Consider the following 19,601-nt stretch of genomic DNA (forward strand, 5'->3'; position numbering starts at 1 on the left):
GTTCATTTCTCCAGGACCCACATAGGCCAGATGCACAAAGGGGCACATGTATCTGGAGTTCATGTGCAGTGGCTGAAAGCCCTGATACACCCATTCTCTCTCTCTCTCCCTCCCTCAAATAAATAAATATAAAATATAAAGAAAACTTTATGCTACACAGAAAAACTTCAGGAAGATATAAGACAAAATAGGCCATGCTCAAGATCACAACCCTTTCTCCATGCCACTCTAAAGAAAGGACAAACTTCTTACCCCAAACGCTGGCCTCCATAGGATGGGGAGATGAAGAATCTTGGATATCAGGGTTAATGTCACTGACGCAGACTTCACCTTCCTGACCAAACTCAGGGACTTGGTTGTCAGCTAAACTCAGCCCTTTGGAGAAGGGTAGATACTGGAGGGTCTAAAGAGAGGTACAAACCAAGAGGCCACGGTCAACCCTGTTCACACAGAAGTTGCAGGCTTTGTTAGGATGAAGAGGGAAGGAGATGGAGGGTGCTGGGCAGAACATGGGTCACCACCACCCAGTGATGGTTCCCTGATGCCCCCAGATCCTTCTTTGACCACACTGGCTATACTGCCAGGTGCTGGCTGGCCATGAGGAAGGGATGAATCCAGGCGATGGTCAGGATTTTGGAAATTGGACATGTTATTCCTCTGTGATCCTCTAACCTGCTTAGAGCCTCTCCCATGTAACTATTTACCTTATAGTCTCCTTACTTGTGGGAGGAGGCAAGGTCTCCTTACGTCCCATGCTGGCTTTGAACTCATGATGGAGCCCAAGATTGTCCTGCCTCAGCTTCCATGGTGTGGCAGTGTAAGTGACATCACAATGCCCAGATCCGTCTCCTCTTTTTTTTTTTTTTTAATTATTTATTTGACAGAACGAGAGAGAAGCAGATAGAGAATGGGAGTGACAGGACCTTCAGCCGTCGCAAACACTCCAGATGCATGCGCCATCCTATGCATCTGGCTTACATGGGTCCTGGGGAATCAAACCTAGGTCCTTTGGCTTTGCAGGCAGGTGCCTTAACCTCTAAGCCATCTCTCCAGCCCGCGTCTCCTCTTTCTTATCCCATCACACTGCAGCTTAAATTTACTTGTCCTTCCTCCTATGAGTCGGGACCTAGTGACTTTTCAGCACAGACCAATTTCTTGCTGTGTGGCCTAAGACTAGAAGGCCAAATTGGCAAAGAAAAATGCATTGTCAGGTTGGAGAAATGGCTTACTGATTTAGGCACTGGCCTGCAAAGCCAAAGGACCCAGGTTCAATCCCCTAGGACCCACGTAAGCCAGATGCACAAGGTGGCGCACGCGCCTGAAGTTCATTTGCAGGGCTGGAGGCCCTGGTGCTCCTGTTCTCTCTCTGTGTGTGTCTTTTCTCTCTCTCATAAATACAAACAATTTTTTTAAAAAGAAAGCTAAATGCATTGTCCTATCTTATAGTACTTAGACATATTAAACTTCACTAAATATTGCTGAGTGAAAAAGCAGCCCTAAATTGGAAAGCATAGATCCTGAAGAAGTTGAAAATAGCAACTTAGAGTATATTTGAAATAGTTCAGGAGAAGCATTTTTTCAAGGCAGTCTTTTTTGTTGTTGTTGTTGTTTTGTTTTGTTTTGTTTGTTTGTTTGTCTGCTTTTCAACGTAGTTCTTACTATAGCCCAAACTGACATGGAATTTATTGTGTAGCCTCAAGCTGGCCTGGAACTCACTATGATCCTCCTACCTCTGCCTCCCTAGTGATGGGATTAAGTGTGTGTGCATGACCACTCCTGGCTCTTTTCTATCTTTAAAACCTTTTTTATTTAATTTGTTTTTAATGCTTTTGGTTTTTCGAGGTAGGATTTCACTATAGCCCAGGCTGACCTGGAATTCACTATGTAGTCTCAGGGTGGCCTTGAACTCACGGTGATCCTCCTACCTCTGCCTCCCGAGTTCTTGGATTAAAGGTGTGCACCACCTCGCCCAGCTAAAACCTTTTTATAAACAGCTTCCATAAATATCAACAATATACCATGATCATAATCCCCTCCCACCACCCTCTTTTCTTCTCCTCCCAGGTTCCCCCTCCACTGAATCCCTCACTTTTTCTAACTAGTCTCTCTTCTTCCTTGAAGTTATCATTTTTTTTCCCTCCTATTATGCAGGACTTGTGTAGGTAGAATCAGCCACTATGAGAGCATGAATATCAGGGCCACTTTATGTGTGGAAGACAGTATTGTAAGCACTCTTGAGACAGAGTCTTACTCTAGCCCAGGCTGATCTGGAACTCACTCTGGAGCCTCAGGCTGGCCCTGAACTCATGGCAATCCTCCTACTGCAACCTCCTGAGCGCTGGGACTAAAGCTGTGTCCCATCACACCTGGCCTTAGAGGCATTTTTTTAAAAATTTTTTTATTTGAGAGCGACAGACACAGAGAGAAAGACAGATAGAGGGAGAGAGAGAATGGGCGCGCCAGGGCTTCCAGCCTCTGAAAATGAACTCCAGACGCGTGCGCCCCCTTGTGCATCTGGCTAACGTGGGGCCTGGGGAACCGAGCCTCGAACCGGGGTCCTTAGGCTTCACAGGCAAGCGCTTAACCGCTAAGCCATCTCTCCAGCCCCTTAGAGGCATTTTTGAGAGCACTCAACAATGGAGCAATGTCAGCAGGGCAAGTTTTCAATCATGAGAAACATTCGGTGACACGCTATTTTCCTGTCCTTTGCAGGGCAGGTGGAGTATAGAACAGGAAGAATCCCAAAGTGGGTAATAAGCGTGGGGACACTGTGCTGGGTCCTTCGTGGAAAGGTGTTGCAATGTCACATAAGAGCGTCACAGACCTGCAGGTAGTGGTGAATGGTCCTGAGGGAGTGCAAGTGACACACCAGCCACTTTGTGTAAATGGTCAGGTCCTCCTGTGTCACTAGGTTGGGAGGATTGCTTTTCCCCATCAGGAAGTTTTCTCGAGCAGCAGACAGTCTTTCGGCTCTCTGAACTGCGTCGCTGAGCTCCTGCAGAATGTAGCTCACGCGTTCCTGTTTCAGAGAAGCACAACGCAGGATGAGGCTGACCCTGAGCCCTGTCCCTGTGCCATTGGCTTGTCGACATTAAGGAACGCTGTTTGGGGGCCAGATGAGGGCTCTTGGGGATTCCAAAATTCTTCTGTATTCTAACTGATTGACAAAGGTCGTGGCCATTCTCTTGGGATTTCAAAGGAGAGTGACCCCAAAGAGCCAGGACACAGCGAGTTTAGTCATGGGAGCCCACTGCAGAGCTTTCTACCTACAGCAGAGGCCACGGCTACAAATAGGAACCTTGTGGACTGGAGAGATGGGTTAGTCATTAAAGGCACTTATTTATAAAGCCTGTTGGCCCAGGTTCAATTCCCCATTAGGCATGTAAAGCCAGATGCACAAAGTGGTACATGTGTCTGGAGTTCGTACATGCCCATCCTCTCTACCCCTTCCCAGATAAATGCATATGATCTTTTTAAAGATCTTCCACCATAGTGCTTCCATCACCTAGTGATGGGATTAAGGGTGTGCATGACCACACCTGGCTCTTTTCTTTCTTTAAAGCCTTTTTATAGTCAACGTCCATAAATATAAAAAAATACCATGATCATAATCCCCTCCCACCACCCTCTTTTCTTCTCCTCCCAGGTTCCCCCTCCATTGAATCACTTATTTTTTCCCACTAGTCTCTCTTCTTCCTTGAAGTCATCATTTTTTTTTCCTCCTCTTATGTGGGACTTGGGTAGGTAGAGTCAGCATGCTTCCGTTAGTCCATTTCTGAAGTTGTGCCTTGTAGAAAACAGCAAGCTTACTGACTTAAGTTGTTTCTTTAAAAACTTCACCCCGGTTCTGCTCAGGACTCCCCACCTTGTAAAGAGGAAGGAACCGTTCCATGGTCTGACTGTGCCCGCAGAGCCTTCTCCATCTAAGCCCGTGCACACGTTTACTCTGGGCCAGCTGCGAGGCCCTCTCTGTATAATACTGTAACAACAACACATTTAGCAGAACACAATTATGCTAGGAAGGCTGAATTGCATCTTAGTAAATTAGTAACAAATCAATAAATCAATATCTAGTTGTAGCGAGCAACTGCATTTTTCTACATGAACACCATAAAGTTAAGAAGTCTGGCCCAATATATCATTCCAACTTAAATAAAGCAAGTAGGCCAAGTAGATGTCCCTAAAGCCTTCTGATATATTTCCAAGTCTGTCGATTGTAAATTTACTTATTAGTTACTCAGCAATTTCAGCAGTGAAATTAAAATATTCAATAGCCTAAAGTTGAACTTGAAGTTTGTATTAAAGACTGAAATTAAGAAGCTAGGGAGGGCTGGGCATGGTGGTACACACCTTTCATTCCAGCACTCGAGAGGCAGAGGTAGGCAGATTGCCAAGGGTACAAGGCCAACCTGAGACTACATAGTGAATTCCAGGTTAGCCTGAGCTACAGTGAGACCCTATCTCAAAAAACCAAAAAAAAAAAGAAAAAGAAAAAGAAGCTAGGGAGGGCTGGAGAGATGGCTCGGAGGTTAAGGCACTTGCCTGCAATGCCTAATGGCCCAGGTTCCATTCCCCAGTACCCACGTAAACCCAGATGCACAAAGTGGCGCATGCATCTGGAGTTCATTTGCAGTGGCTGGAGGCCCTGACACACCCATTCTCTCTACCTGTCTCTCCTCTCTCTCTCTGCTTTCAAATAAATAAAAAAGTTATTTAAAAAGCTTCATATTTTTTAGCTTTCTGACTCTGCTTGTGCCTTCAACACCTTAATGGCGATTGTCTGCTCATCAATAGGGAAAAAATAATAATAATAATAATAATAATAATAATAATAATAAATAATAATGAAAGCTCACTTGATCCTGTCATGTACTCATTCAGCACACACAGAACTACCACAGGCCTGGCTGACATGTTGTTTTGTTTTGGACAATCTCCTAAGGACTTTAGGTCTCACAGCATGAACCCCTGAAGTCGGCCTGGGCACATGTCACATGCTGACCCTGGTGCTTTCCCGGCCTTCTTGGTGCCCAGGTGAACAATGCTATTACCAGGGGTTCGGGACAGACTAGTTTCGTTAGAGGCTGTCTTGTAGGACAGCCTACAATGGTATATCAAACTGTCACGGTGCCTCTAAATGCCAGCCCTGGAAGAGCAAAAGAGTATTTTTTTTTAATTTTTTATTTATTTATTTGAGAGAGACAGACACAGAGAGAAAGACAGATAGAGGGAGAGAGAGAGAATGGGCGTGCCAGGGCTTCCAGCCTCTGCAAACGAACTCCAGACGCATGCGCCCCCTTGTGCATCTGGCTAACGTGGGTCCTGGGGAACCGAGCCTCGAACCGGGGTCCGTAGGCTTCACAGGCAAGCGCTTAACCGCTAAGCCATCTCTCCATCCCAAAAGAGTATTTTTTAAGAGGCTAGGGAGACGGTTCAGTAGACAAAGTGCTTGCTGTGTAAACATGAGGACCTGAGCCTATATGCCCAGCGTTCATGGAAATGCTGGTGGATCCGGTGTCCCTCCTACAATCTCAGCACTATGGAGGCGAATATGGGATCTCTAGGACAGGCTGGCCAGCTAGACTAGCTAGGCCCTTTGCCAGTAAACAAAGTAGAGAGCAATAGAGGAAGACATTCTATATCAACCTCTGATCTCCATATGCATACATCCACCCCTGTACACGCGCACATGCATGTACACACACACACACACACACACACACACAGACACACACACACACGGAACCTGAAATTGAGAGTAAAAACTACAGGCCTGAGAAGACATATCAGTGGGCCAAGCGCTTGCCATGCAAGCATGAGGATGTGAGTTTGAATCCTCAGTACCCACATAAAAGCCAGGAATGGCTGTATGCGCCTATAATCCAAGCACTGGGAAGAAGAAGACAGAGGAGCCCTAGGGTTTGCTGGCTCGCTAGTCTAGCCAAATCAGTGAGCTCTCCATTCAGCGAGAGACCCTATCTCAAAAAAATAAGGCGTTGGGTTAGAGAGATGGATCAGTAGTTAAAGGCACTTGTTTGCAAAGCCTGATGGCCTGAGTTTGTTTACCCACATAAAGTCAGATGTACAAACTGGCATGCATCTGCAGTTTGTTTGCAATAGCAGGAGGCCCTGGTGTCCCCATATGCTCTCTCTCTCTGTGTCTCTTTCTATCTTAAATATTTTTAAGCCAGACATGATGGTGCATGTCTTTCATCCCAGCACTAGGGAGGCAGAAGTAGGAGGATTGCTGTGAAGTTGAGGCCACCCTGAGACTACACAGTGAGTTCCAGGAGAGCCTGGAACTCTACCTCCGAAAACCAAAATAAATAAATAAAATAAAAATGGCATCAAATGATTGAGGAATACACCCAACCCATTGTCCACCTCTGGCCTCCACACGCATGTGCACACACGTACGCACATGCAGTACACATGCACATCACACATGTACACAAAAAGATTCCAAATACCTAGTATGTAACAAGTTATTTTAATTCTGTTTTATTCTATTTAGTTTTAATTTTACTTATTTGAGAGACAGACAAACAGACACAGGGAGAGTGAGTACGGCTGCACCAGGGCTGCCTGCTACTTGCAAACAAATTCTAGATACATGTGCCACGTAGTGCATCTGGCTTCATGTGGGCACTGGGGAATCCAGCTCAGATTCTCAGGCTTTTCAGGCAAGTGCCTTGACCAATGAGCCAGCTCTCCAGTCCACAAACTAAATTATAGCTTTTAACATCAGACTGGAAATTTTGTTAACACTCAAAAATAGTTAATATGGGCATGGAGAGATGGTTCTGCAGTTAATGTGCTTGCCTGCAAAGCCTACCAACTTGGGGTCAATTCCCCAGTACCCATGGAAAGCCAGTTGTACAAAGTGATGCATGTATCTAGAGTCTGACTGCAGCATTGAGAAGCCCTGGCATACCCATTCTTTCTCTCTCTCTCTCTCTCTGTCTTTCCCTCTCTGTGTCTGCTTGCAAATAAAGAAATATTTTAAAAACATAAAAAGCTAGGTGTGGTGGCACATGCCTTTAATCCCAGCACTCTGGAGGCAGAGGTAGAGGATCGCTGTAAGTTCAAAGCCAGCCTGAGACTACAGAGTGAATTTCAGGTCAGCCTGGGCTGGAGCGGAGGTAGGTAGAGACCCCACCAAAAAAAAAAAAAAAAAAAAAAAGCCAGAAAAAAATAGTTAATAAGAGGGACATATTAGTACATTCCTGAATTCTCAGCACTCAGAAGGCCCAGGCAGGAGAATTATGAGTTCAAGACCAGCCACTAAGGCATCTCAAAATACAGTTGTATTGTTTCTTTGACTTGTTTTCTTACTGATAGTAAAAGCAATAGTGGCTACAGGGTTCGAACATAACCTTCCATCAGAAACAAGCAGAAAATTGGACAAAACAAGACAAGGTAGCTGCTTCCTGACGTTGTGCCATGGTCCCTGAGAGAAGAGAATGAATGAGTCAGGCAAGGCTTCCCATCACTTGCAGCTTCTGAGCCAGGGACAATGAAAGGGACACTCTTAAGCAGAGGGACGGGCCTCTGAGTTAAGGAGAGAGAAACTGAAATTTGGCAAGTGGAGTCAGCTGGAGTTGGTTGGGTGGAGTACTGGAGAGGAGGAAACTGCAGAGAAAGATTCCAGAAAACTGTGTAGCGATCCCCAGAGTGTGCTGGGGAGTACCTAGCCACGCATTCAGATGGAAAAAAAAAAAAAATCCAGGCGCTGTGCACAGAATAACAAGAATAATTGCCTGGGGCCTTGTAAATGGAAAGGTTCTCAGTCTTCCTACAGGCCTGGGAGATGCTCAGGTTCCAGCCAGCCTGAGTGAAGTGTCTTCCCTGCATGCCTGAGACCTTCAGTGGGGACACCAGAGGATTGAGTAATAAGGACAAATTATGCCTAGAGCAAAGTCACGCTGACAAAGCTTAAAAGCAAACCTTGAAGGATCAAGCTGATGTGTAAACAACTTAAAAGCTTGCCAGAATAAAATCCAAGAGTGAAAAGTTGGCAATTTGGGGCATTCATTTACAAGCCATCAGACTCGCACAGGGGCAGGAAAGTAACCCCAGGAACAGAGGAAAAACTAGTGATAGTGACGAGAAACACCCCGAGAAACGAAATCAGCAACCAGAGCCTGTTAAGAACCATAATGAATATACACAGCATGTTCAAGGACTGAGAGAAACATGTGACTTTAACAGGGAAAGAAATGGAAAACATAAAAGGGAATCAAACGAACTGCCTGGAAATGAAGGATCTGATATTTGAAATGAAAACTTGAGTGGGTTGGATGTAAAGCAGATCAAACACCACAGACAACAAAATTGCTGAACCTGAAAACACTGCAATAGGAATGAATGGCACAAAATGAAGCCCCAGAGGCTGGGAGATGCTGGGAGAGGGCTTGTCATGGACATACAAGGACCTCAGCTTGGAACCCTAACTAAGAGGGTGTGGCAGCCCCCTTTTGATTTCTAGCACTTGGGAGGAGAATTCAGGGGATACCAAGGGCAAGCTGGCCTGCTAGAGTAGTGAAACTGGGGAGCTCTGGGTTCAAGTGAGAGATCTTATCTCAATAAATAAGGCTGAGGACAGTTGAGGAAGGCACCAACCTCAACCTCTGGCCTCCCCACACATTAACACACATATGCATGTGTACCAGCACACACGGGGTACCTACAGAACTGGGAGATACAAGCATTTATACACACATGCATGCAACGACACACGTGAAAAACATACCAAGGGTAGCCAGGTGTGGTGGCACACCACTTTAATCCCAGCACTCAGGAGGCAGAGGTAGGAGGATCACCATGAGATCGAGGCCACCCTGAGACTCCATAGTGAATTCCAGGTCAGCCTGGGCTACAGTGAGACCCTACCTTGAAAAACAAAAACAACAAAAGTACCAAGGGGAGAAATAGACTAAAAGATATACTGAGCACTTTTAGCAATCCATGGACCAATATGAAATAGTTTTCTGTATGTGTAATTGAAATGTCAAACAAAAGGGGATGCAATTAGAAGAAAGTTGTGGTTCTAGGGATTGAACTGAGGGGCTTATGCATACTAAGCATGTGCTTTACCACTGAGCCACATTCTCAGTACCTCGGAAAATGGATTTGAAGAAATAGTGGTTCCCATTATTTAAAAAGTGAGAAAATCCTCACGGCCTGACCATGCTGGTTGCCCTGGGCCACATACATCAGCTGGCATAAAAAAGCCAGCAGGTAGGAAGAAAGAATCTTCACTAAACAAAAAGGAAAAGAGAACGTGGTGAAAGGTACCATGTGGGCAGCAAGGAGAGACGACAAGGTCAAGATCACTTACAACGAAGTCAGTCAGGTCCCTGAAGACAAGAAGAACCTGAGAGAAGAAAGAGGAGGAAGACGGAGAGGGAGAAGAAGAAGAGAAGGAGAAGGAGAAGAAGAAGGATGCTCCATGTCTTATTCTTGCTCTCTCTGCCTGATCACTGGATGCAATGTGACTGGCTCACCTGATGCTGCTACCACCACGCCTTCCCACTGGGATGGGCTCTCCCCTGTCACCACGCCTTCCCACTGGGATGGGCTCTCCCCCCTGGAACTATGCACAGCTGATCCCAGAGGAAAAGACGAGAAAGCAGTGGGGGAACAGGGCCTCCTTCCCTTAGCTGCCGGCTGCAGGCTTTGGCGCGTGTCTCCGAGTGGTCACTCTACCCTGATGCTTTCATGTGAGAAGATCTCACCCTTCCACTGAGTCTCACTGAGGCTAGGGAGCAGGTGTCATTTCAGAACCATGGAGGCAATTTCCTCAGGACTCAGAGGGCTATTCTCACCAAGAAAAATGCTTCCCTCCATAACTCCACTCAGTGTAACCCATGGGACCTCGCCTTGCTCCTAGACCCACCGATGACCTCCCCTAGGGGACAGCCTGCCCACACAGTGCCATGGCTACCCCATCCTGCCACATGTTCCAACAATAGCCTTGCCCAGGGCATCTCCATGGACAATAGCATCGCCAGCCTGAGATGAAGGCCAAGGAACAGGGTTTACAAGGGAATGAGGTGCTAACTATCAACTGAGGGAAAGCAAAATTGAACAGGCTTAAGAAGAAATCAAAACCATAAGATGTTTATCTGGATTGGTCATCTCTTTGTCCACTGGGGAAAACAAAAAGAGAAGACAATCCAAAGCCAAAGCTGGGCACTGGGGCCATGGCAGAGAAAGACAGGAGAGGAGCAAGGGGAAAAATAGCTAATGAATGTCCCTCCACCCGTGGGTTCCTCCACCGTTTCTTTCTCTGGGTGCTTATGTTTGTTTTCCTTCTATTTATTCTTTGCTAATTATACTCCAAGTTTCCTCAGTTAGGTTCAGCCCATCCATCTCAGCCAAATGTGTGAGATTTTTTAAAGTATTTTTATTTGTTTGCAATCAGCAGGAGAGAGAGAGAAATGGAGACAGAATGTGTGTACCAGTGCCTCTTGACTCTGCAAATGAACTCCAGATGGATGCAACACTCTTTGCAGCTGGTTTTATGTGGGTACTGGGGAATGAAACCTGGGCCATTAGGCATTGCAGCCATAAAAAGTGCCTTAACTGCTGAGCCATCTCCTCATTCTATGTATGAGATTAAAAACAAATCAAAGCCAGGTGTAATGGCACATGCAGCAGTAAGAGGCCCTGGTGTTCCCAAACACACATTCTCTCTCTCTCTCTCTCTTCCCTTGCAAATAAATAAATCATATTTTTTTTAAAAACCTATGATCCAAAAAGTTAAATTAAACCCCAAACAAGAAAAAAGGCTCATCTGTACACATCATAATAAAATACCTAAAATAATTAACAGAAAATCTTAACAGTAGCCAGAACAGAGAAAGATACTGTGTTCAGACATGAAAACTACTCAAGCTAGAAAAGAACGGAGCAACATCTTTAAAATAATGAAAGAAAAGAAAACCCTGAATTCTATGCTAAGCAAAAATATCTTTCTGAAATGAAGATACTTTAAAAAAATAAAACAAAGATTGTAGAATGTATCCAGAGCACATCTGCGCCATGCGAAATGTCAAAGGAAGTTCTTCAGACAAAAGGTAAATGACACAGTATGGAAATTCAGACTATACTAAACCATGTCGACCTTACCATTGGGGACAATTAGGACTGGATAACTCGTGGTTGCAGAAGGCTGCCCTGTGCATTGCAGCGTGGTTCACAAGATCCCTGGCCTCTGGCAAGTAAACGTGAGGTGTTACCAAGTATATCTCGCACCCAATTTTTGATAACCAAAACTGTCTCCAGGCTTTGGCATATGACCTGTAATGTACAAAGCCTTCCACTCTTGTCTTCGAGAGCTATGGATAGATATGTGATGGAGACTACTAGCAAAGAAGAGTGTGGGGAAGAAGGAAGAAAAGAAGGGAAATATAAGGAAAGAGACCTTGGAATAAAATAATGACAGTGGTCTGACTTGCAAATAGAATCTCGAAGTCTTATTTCTCTGTGATTAATAGTTAATAGCTAACTAGCTGGTAAAGAACTAATCTGCATGAATGAGGGGGAACTCAGAGCCTGGAATTACGCCAAGTGGTTTAATAGACATTCAAGACAACCGGGCCAGGGAAGTGGTTCAGTGGCTAAAGGCACTTGCTTGCAAAGCCTGACTATTCCCACTCAAGTCTCCACGACCCACAGGAAGCCTGATGCACAAAGCGATGCATGCTTCTGGAGTTTGTTTGCAGCGGCGGAAGGCCCTGGCACCCACCCATTCTCTCAGCCTCTCTCTCTCTTTTCTCTTCTGTCTTCTGTCTCCCTTTCTCTCTGCTTGCAAATAAATAATAAATTTTTTTAAAAAGCTAAAGACAATTTTCAAAAGTGAAATAATATGACTATATAAAATTTAGAAAATATGTAAAAGGAGGCTTCTCCTATATATTATTTGATCATTGTTATTAAGCACACAATTTTAACCTTTTAGCTAACATTACATAACATGCTAATTCTTAGGCAAAAAAACTAAATGGTGGAGCAATATTCTACCAAATACCACATTGCTATACCTACCTCATTCGTGTCATATAGTAGAGATTTAGGTAACTACATTAAAAAAATTTGTGGGGCTGGAGAGAAGGCTTAGCAGATGCACAAGGGGGCACATGCATCTGGAGTTTGTTTGCAGTGGCTGGAGGCCCTGGTGCACCCATGTTTTTTCTCTCTCTCAAATAAATAAATAAAATATATTTTAAAATACTGGGGTTTATTTATTTGGATTTGGGTGTTTGTGTGTGGTGTATGCATACTTGTGCAGAGGCCAGAGGAGAACCCGGGGTTCTCTTCTATGGTGCGTCCACCTTATGTCCTTGAGACAGAGTCTCTCACTAAACCTGCAGCTCCCAGTTGTTCAGTGAGACTGGTTGGCTAGTGAGCCTCAGAGATGCTCCTTCCCAGCATTCCCCAGCCCAGCAGTGGGATGACAGGCATGCATGACCACACCACACTGTTTTATTTTGGTTTTGTTTGTTTGTTTTTTTGAGGCAGGATCTCACTCTAGCCCAAACTGACCTGGAACTCACTAAGCAGTCTCAGAGTGGCCTTGAACTCTTGGTGATCCTCCTACCTTTGCTGGGATTGCAGGCGTGCATGACCACAGCACACTGTTTTGTTCTAATGTGGCCATTGGGGATGAAACTCAGCTCCTCAAGTTCTTCAGCAAACGCTGTCACTCACTGAGTCATCTCCCCTGTCTCTCATGCTTTTTTTACTTTTACTATAAGGCTACAACAACCTTTATAGAAAACTCTTTCCCATTCTGAGTAATCATGTTTCGTTTTTTTCTGTTTTTTTGAGTAGGGTCACTCTAGCCCAGGCTGACTTGGAACTCACTCTATAGCCCAAGCTGGGCTTGAACTCACAGAGATCCTCCTATTTCAGCCTCAACTGCTGGGCTTTATAGGCATGAGCCATCATGCCCAGCTCTGAGTAATCTTCTTAGGAGACATTTCCAGGAAGGTCTTTCCTAGATTAGCCTGCAGCTTTTTAAGATTGGGATTGTCTTTGCCCATGCCAATAATGCTCTGTAACACCAGCACAAGTAATATTTTGTAGAAACTTAAATTGCCCAGTGACTTTAATACTGAACTTAGCTGTGAGAAGCCTCTAAAAATAACAGCGTTTATACCAAGTTCTACAGACTATGCAGGTCTAGAAAACCTATACAGAGAACATACTAGAAAGCCAGGTTGCTCACACATTTCTACCAAATTCCAAGTTGCAAATAGCCCTTACCTGCAAAAGGAGCAAAGGTAGATTTTCCGGCGTGTACTCCCTTCGTAGGCAGCTCTCTAGCTCCCTCTGCAGTACATCGCTCTGAATTACAAGGGGCTTGGGCTCACTCACCTAACCCCAAAAGAAAGTTTCAACATCCCTTATCAAGGAAATGTAAAATTACCAGATCTCACAAAATGAGATCGCTGTAAGGAAACAGTAGCCTGCCCTTTTCTAGCAGGGTGGTTTTGTTCTTAAGGCCACTTTCAATAATACCAGTTGCTTGTTTGCGAAAATAAACTCTTGTAAAGAATTCCCAAGTTAGAAAATCGAATGTATTGCTGGGCGTGGTGGCGCATGCCTTTAATCCCAGCACTCGGGAGGCAAAGGTAGGAGGATTGCCATGAGTTCAAGGCCACCATGAGACTCCATAGTGAATTCAGGTCAGCCTGGGCTAGAGTGAGACCCTACCTCAAAAAATCGAAAAACCAAAAAAGAAAAGAAAATCGAATGTACGACAGACTGTCTTGCAATGGCCCACCCTCATGCTCACCTGTAAGGCTCTCTTCAAGGCCAGTTCCCTCTCTCTTCTGTAGTAAGAGATGTCCTTTGGTATTTGAACAGAGCTGCAGGAAGATTTATGCAACTGAAGCTGAAATTACAAAGCGCTGTAATAGACCAGATGGAAGCTAGGCCTGATAAATCTGTAACTCTTCCCCAGGGCTCATTTGTGAATGGTCATATTTCCATGGATTATTTAGGGGCATGGGAAGGCCACGTTCTTCTGTCTTGGTCAGAATCTTTTATATACTTGATGTTCCCTTGGAGCAGCTCCTCTTTCCTTCTCCTCACGCAGTCTTTCCTTCTACCTCCGATTGACCTCACAACTCCAGAGTAAAGGCACTCATGGGGAAGGTTTGTATTTCCTTGCCTGTATTTCCTTTAGGAACCTTGTGTCTGACAAAGCATTGTGTTCACCCCCTTGTGCGCCCCCTTGTGCATCTGGCTAACGTGGGTCCTGGGGAATCGCACCTCAAACTGGGTCCTTAGGCTTCACTCACAGGCAAGCGCTTAACCACTAAGCCAGCTCTCCAGGCCTCACTGAACTTTTTTTTTTGAAAACTTTATTTTTATTTATTTGAAAGTGAGAGAGTATGAGCATGCCAGAGCCTCTTAGCATTGCAAACGAACTCCAGACAGATGTGTCACTTTGTGCGCTTAGCTTTACATGGGTACTAGGGAATCGGACCCAGGCTAGTGGGCTTTGCAAACAAGCATCTTTAACCACTGAGCTATTTCCCTGGTGAACAGAATGTGTTTAAAACAGGCACTGTGGTTTGACACTTGCCAACAAGTGTTCATGTTAAAGGAATACTAGGAGGATGGGAGCGTGGCTCAATGGTTGGAGCACTTGTCTAGCAAGGGTAAGACCCTGAGTTCAATCCCCAGCACCAGGGGAAATGAAAAGATACTAGGTTGTCAGGAGTTCCATTAGCCACACAAGCATACGCCAACTCACATCTTGGTGGGTGCAGTGAGCAGGGGAGGAGGGGACTCGAATCACAGGTGTCCCCTCCACGCTCACTGGATCCTGGCCACAGCTTCATGGAACTGCAGAAGCAGCAATCAAACAGAAAGAGGATCTGCTGTTGGGCAGGCTCTTATGGAAGCAGAAAAAGGCTTCCATTACACTCTTGTCTCCCAGTTTGTGGCATGCTGGGAGCCCAGGCAGAGTCACGAGCTTAGCTGCCCAGCTCTCACTCAAATCAAGACGTTCCTCTCTGTTGCCCTCAGTGTGTTTGTGGATGACCTAGAAATAGCTAGTGAGCCCATGTGACGTTTGCAGCGACCCTCAAAGAGATTCATTTACTCATGTGACGTATATTCATTAACCTGTTCAACGAGCATTTATGAAGAATGTAACCATGGGGGTGATGGAGGTAAAAATGAAGAATGAAAATGAAAAATCATTTTTTAAAGAAAAGTGGGGGCTGGAGAGATTGCTCAGTGGTTAAGGTTGCTTGCTTGCAAAGACTGACAGCCCAGGTTCGATACCCAGTACCACATAGAGCCAGATGCACAAAGTGGTGCATGCATCTGGAGTTCATTTGCAGTGGCAACGGGGCCCTGGTGTGTCCTGTTGTTGTCTCTTTCTCTTTCTAACAAATAAATAAAATATTTTTGAAAATTAAAAAGTGAAAAAAAAAGAAAGAAAAGGGATTGGATGATGGCTTAGCAGTTAAGGTTCTTGCCTGCAAAGTCTATAGACCCAGGTTCGATGCCCCAGGACCCACATAAGCCAGACGCACAAGGTGGTGCCATGCGTCTGGAGTTAGCTTGTGCTGGAGGCCCTAGCATGCCCATTCTCTCTCTCTTTGCCTCTCTCTCAAATAAATAAAATAAAATATTTATTTTAAAAAAGAAAGATTTTTCAGTTCAATGAAAAGAATGCTAAAATGCTTAGCAGGAGTGGATATTGACATTTTCCCTGAGCTCTAGAAGTTGGCGCAGCACCTGGAAAACGCAACGTGCCTCATGAGGCTCTGCTGGGATTGATATTCTTTCAAGTGGCAGCAGCGCTGGACGGTTAAGGAGACCAAGAAAGATGAATATCTAGGGTCTCCTGCCACCGTGTTCTCACAAAGCTTTTGGGAAGCCTTCCTTTCATGTTGTGATGCAGAGGAGCCACTTGCCGGGCTTCTAAATTGCACTATCACCCCTTGATCTTTGTGTGGCAATCTGAAGTTTTCAAAACCCTTTAGTATGATCATGCCTGTCACTTGCTCCTCACAACCTTATGAGGTAGGAGCAGTACACATCTTTTTTTTTTAATTGTTTTGTTTATTTTTATTTATTTATTTGAGAGCAACAGAGGGAGAAAGAGGCAGAGAGAGAGAGAGAGAGAAATTGGGAGAGAGGGAGAGAGAGAATGGGTGCGCCAGGGCCTCCAGCCACTGCAAACGAACTCCAGACGCGTGCGCCCCCTTGTGCATCTGGCTAACGTGGGTCCTGGGAAATCGAGCCTAGAACCTGGGTCCTTAGGCATCAGAGGCAAGTGTTTAAGCACTAAGCCATATCTCCAGCCCAGTCCACATCTTTTTCAAAAATATTTTATTTATTTTTAATTTTTTATTTATTTGAGAGAGATAGAAGAGAGAGACAGATAGAGAGACAGAGAGAATAGGTGCCCCAGGGCCTCCAGCCATATATAGATACTGGGAAGTCAAATTTGGGTTCTTAGGTTTTGCAGGCAAGCTCTTTAATCACTAAGCCATCTTTTCAACCCTTATAGTTTATTTATTTGAGAGAGAGAGAAAGAGGTAGATAGAGAGAATGAGCATGCCAGGGCCTCTAGCCAGCCGCTGCCAACAAACTCCAGATGCATGCGACACCTTGTGCATCTGGCTTACGTGGGTGCTGGGGAATGGAATCTGGGTCTCAGTACACATCTTTTACCTCATTCTTCAAATAAAGATGCCAAGGTGAGAGGGAATGATGACATACATGGTTCGGTGATCTTTCCATCTCATTACATGACCCTTGATCTATTTCAGACACCAGTGGCTTGAAAGGCCAATTGTAAACCACACTATGCACCCCAGTTCTTCAGAATCATCTTGGGCATGAAGTACAATCTCACTTGCTTACTGCCTCTTCTCCTGATCTCTGCACACCATTAACATCCATACAGTGTTACTCACCCAGCAAGGTGGTTGTACAAACAGTACCAGGGCTGTGAAGACCCTGGGCCCATGAGACCCACCATATAATGGACGACTAGGCTACACCTTGACGGCTCCTGGCAGCAGCATTTACCTGTAAACTGGGCGAGCTGCTCCCTGAAGGATGCCCTGCTCCTCCATCTGAGACTTCAGTTCACTCAACCTCCCAGCCAGCTGTCTCTCTAACAGCTGGGTCCTTGCTGTAGAGGTGATCTTGTAGACTTCATCCATGGTCTCCATGCGCTGTTTGTCCATATGCTTGGAAGAGAAGAGCCCAAAGCCTGTGTCAAACTTCCTCAGCGACTCTTATGCAATATGTAGAAATTCATTCTCCAAGAAATCCTGTCAACTTTATGAAAAAATATCCATTTGCAGTATGAAGAAACAGCCAGATTAGATATTTGCTGGGTGCAGTGGCTCACGCTTTTTATCCCAGCACTTGGAAGGCTGAGGGAGGAGAATTGCCCTGAGTTCAAGACCAGCCTGGGTTACAGAGTGAGTTCTAGGTCATGCTGCGCTAGAGTGAAACCCTGCCTCAAAAAAAAAAAGAGAGAGAGAGAGATTGAGAAAAGAAAAACATCAATCAATAAGCAGATTGGCTTTGTCATTTCTGATTGAATTACTGTTTAGTAAATGGTAGAGACCAGCTATGTTAGAGTCTCTATGGCCATGCATCTCTGTTCAGCTTGCTTCATCTTCAAAAAATAAGTCTCAGGCTGGACAGATTGCTCAGTGGTTACATGCCCTTGCTTTCAAACCCTGAAGACCTAGGTTCAATTCCCCCGTACCCTTGTAAAACCAGATACACAGGTGGCACTTGTGTCTGGAGTTTGTTTGCAGTGACGCTAGCCCCTACTGTGGCCATATTCATTCTTTCTCCCTCGCCCCTCCCCCCCCCTTATAAATAAATAAAATTAAGAAAAAACAAACCTCTTTCTGCTTTGACTGTGGGTTCACTAAATGAGAATGCAAGCTCCCTGCCCCACCCCTGGGGCCTTCACAAAGGTGTGTGGGGATCCCACTGAGTACTGTGAGCGGCGGTTACTATGGACTTCTGACATCAGTGCAAGTGGAATACACAGTGGGTATGCTCAGACACTCCATGTGCCCGCAGTATTTCTCCATCAGAGCTTCTGGAGGCATCCTGCTAGGGATGGTATCCCAAGGACAGGAGCCCAAAATTCTGGCTAGGGATAGAACTCCAAGGATAGCAACCCGACCTTCCATCAAGGGATAGTATTCCAAGTTTGGGAACCTGAGCGTCCGGCTAGAGATAGTTATCCAAAGACAGGAACCCGAGCTTCCGGCTAGGGATAATACTCCAAGGATAGGGAGCCTTAACTTGTTCAAGCCCCTTGCACATTTGAGTTTGATAGAAAATTATCCTTTTTCCCTCCTCTAGAAATGCATAGCGAGTACTGAAAACTTAATCAAAAGCCTATTGCAGGGGAGGTCATGAGCCTTAGGAGTGCATTGCCTGCTCTTGACTGAATAAATGCGTATATTATGCTCACCAAGCTGCCCTGTAAGCACTTTCCTTAATGTCATAGCCATATATTAGTGCTACTCTTCCTTTTTTTTTTTTTTTTTTTTTTACTCTCACTTTTGGTTAGAGAAGCTTCTCTTTTCAGGTGGCAGTGACTTGGGGATGACCCAAAAGGCACCATAGTGCTGAGAAGTGATGGAGGAGTGCTCAGCACTGAAATGTCTCCATCACACCCTCCAAGGCTCATGGTCCATTGCAGAAGAGGTGGCGGAAAGAATGTGAGAGTCAAAGGAAGGATGTGACTCCTTAGAATGCAATATCCAGACAGAAATCGGCTTCGAGCCGGGCTTGGTGGCACATGCCTTTAATCACAGCACTAGGGAGGCAAAGGTAGGAGGAGCACTGTGAGTTCAAGGCCACCCTGAGACTACATAGTGAATTTCAGGTCAGCCTGAGCTAGAGTGAGACCCTACCTCTGGGGAAAAAGAAAAAAAGAAAGAGAAAAAATAGGCTTTGATATCCACAACTTTGCAGTGCCTAGCAATACTTTCACAAACCCCATGATCCTTCTGCCTCTGCCTTCTGATGGCCGTGACTCCAGGCCTGGACATCACACCTGATCCAAATCTGTGATTCCTTTCCCTCTGTCTCCTGAGTCTGTGTCTCCAGGCTTGGATATCACACCTAGTTCAGACCCATGATTCTCCTCCCGATGTCTCCTGAGTTCTGTGTCCCCGGGCATCACAACTGGTTCAAACCCATGGCCCTCCTCCCTCTCTGTCCTGAGTGCTGAGACTCCAGGCCTGGACATCACACCTGATTTGAGCCCGTGATCTTCCTGCCTCCGTCTCCTGAGAACTTTATACTCCAGACCTGGACATCACACCTGATTAGATCCATGCTTCTCCTTAATTAGAGAATCTGCAGAAAATACCCAGAAGGCCCAAGACTGTTAAGTTTATTTTGGCTTACAGACTTGAGGGGAAGCTCCATGATGGCAGGAGAAAATGATTACCTGAGCAGAGGGTGAACATCACCTCCTGGCCAGTATCAGATAGCAGCTAATAGCAGCAGGAAAGTGTGCCAAACACTGGCAAGGGAAACCTGGATATAATACCCTTAAGCTGGCCCCCAATAATACA

The 19,601-nt window shown here is 45.3% G+C and overlaps 1 protein-coding gene across 1 annotated transcript in view; it reads right to left on the reverse strand.

Moving 5' to 3' along the window:
* The window catches only part of LOC101610720, a 212,631-nt gene extending 195,427 nt beyond the window's left edge, over window positions 1-17,204 (reverse strand). The window contains exons 1-6 of the mRNA XM_045155548.1: window positions 17,068-17,204; window positions 13,805-13,877; window positions 13,273-13,383; window positions 3,866-3,979; window positions 2,825-3,019; window positions 253-403 (exon numbers count right to left, since the gene is read on the reverse strand). Coding sequence (XP_045011483.1) covers window positions 253-403; window positions 2,825-3,019; window positions 3,866-3,979; window positions 13,273-13,383; window positions 13,805-13,877; window positions 17,068-17,204 — 781 coding nt within the window. The remainder of the gene's footprint in view (window positions 1-252; window positions 404-2,824; window positions 3,020-3,865; window positions 3,980-13,272; window positions 13,384-13,804; window positions 13,878-17,067) is intronic.
* Window positions 17,205-19,601: the final 2,397 nt, after the last annotated feature.

Source organism: Jaculus jaculus, chromosome 7, assembly GCF_020740685.1.
Source record: "Jaculus jaculus isolate mJacJac1 chromosome 7, mJacJac1.mat.Y.cur, whole genome shotgun sequence".
Classification (NCBI taxonomy): domain Eukaryota; kingdom Metazoa; phylum Chordata; class Mammalia; order Rodentia; family Dipodidae; genus Jaculus; species Jaculus jaculus.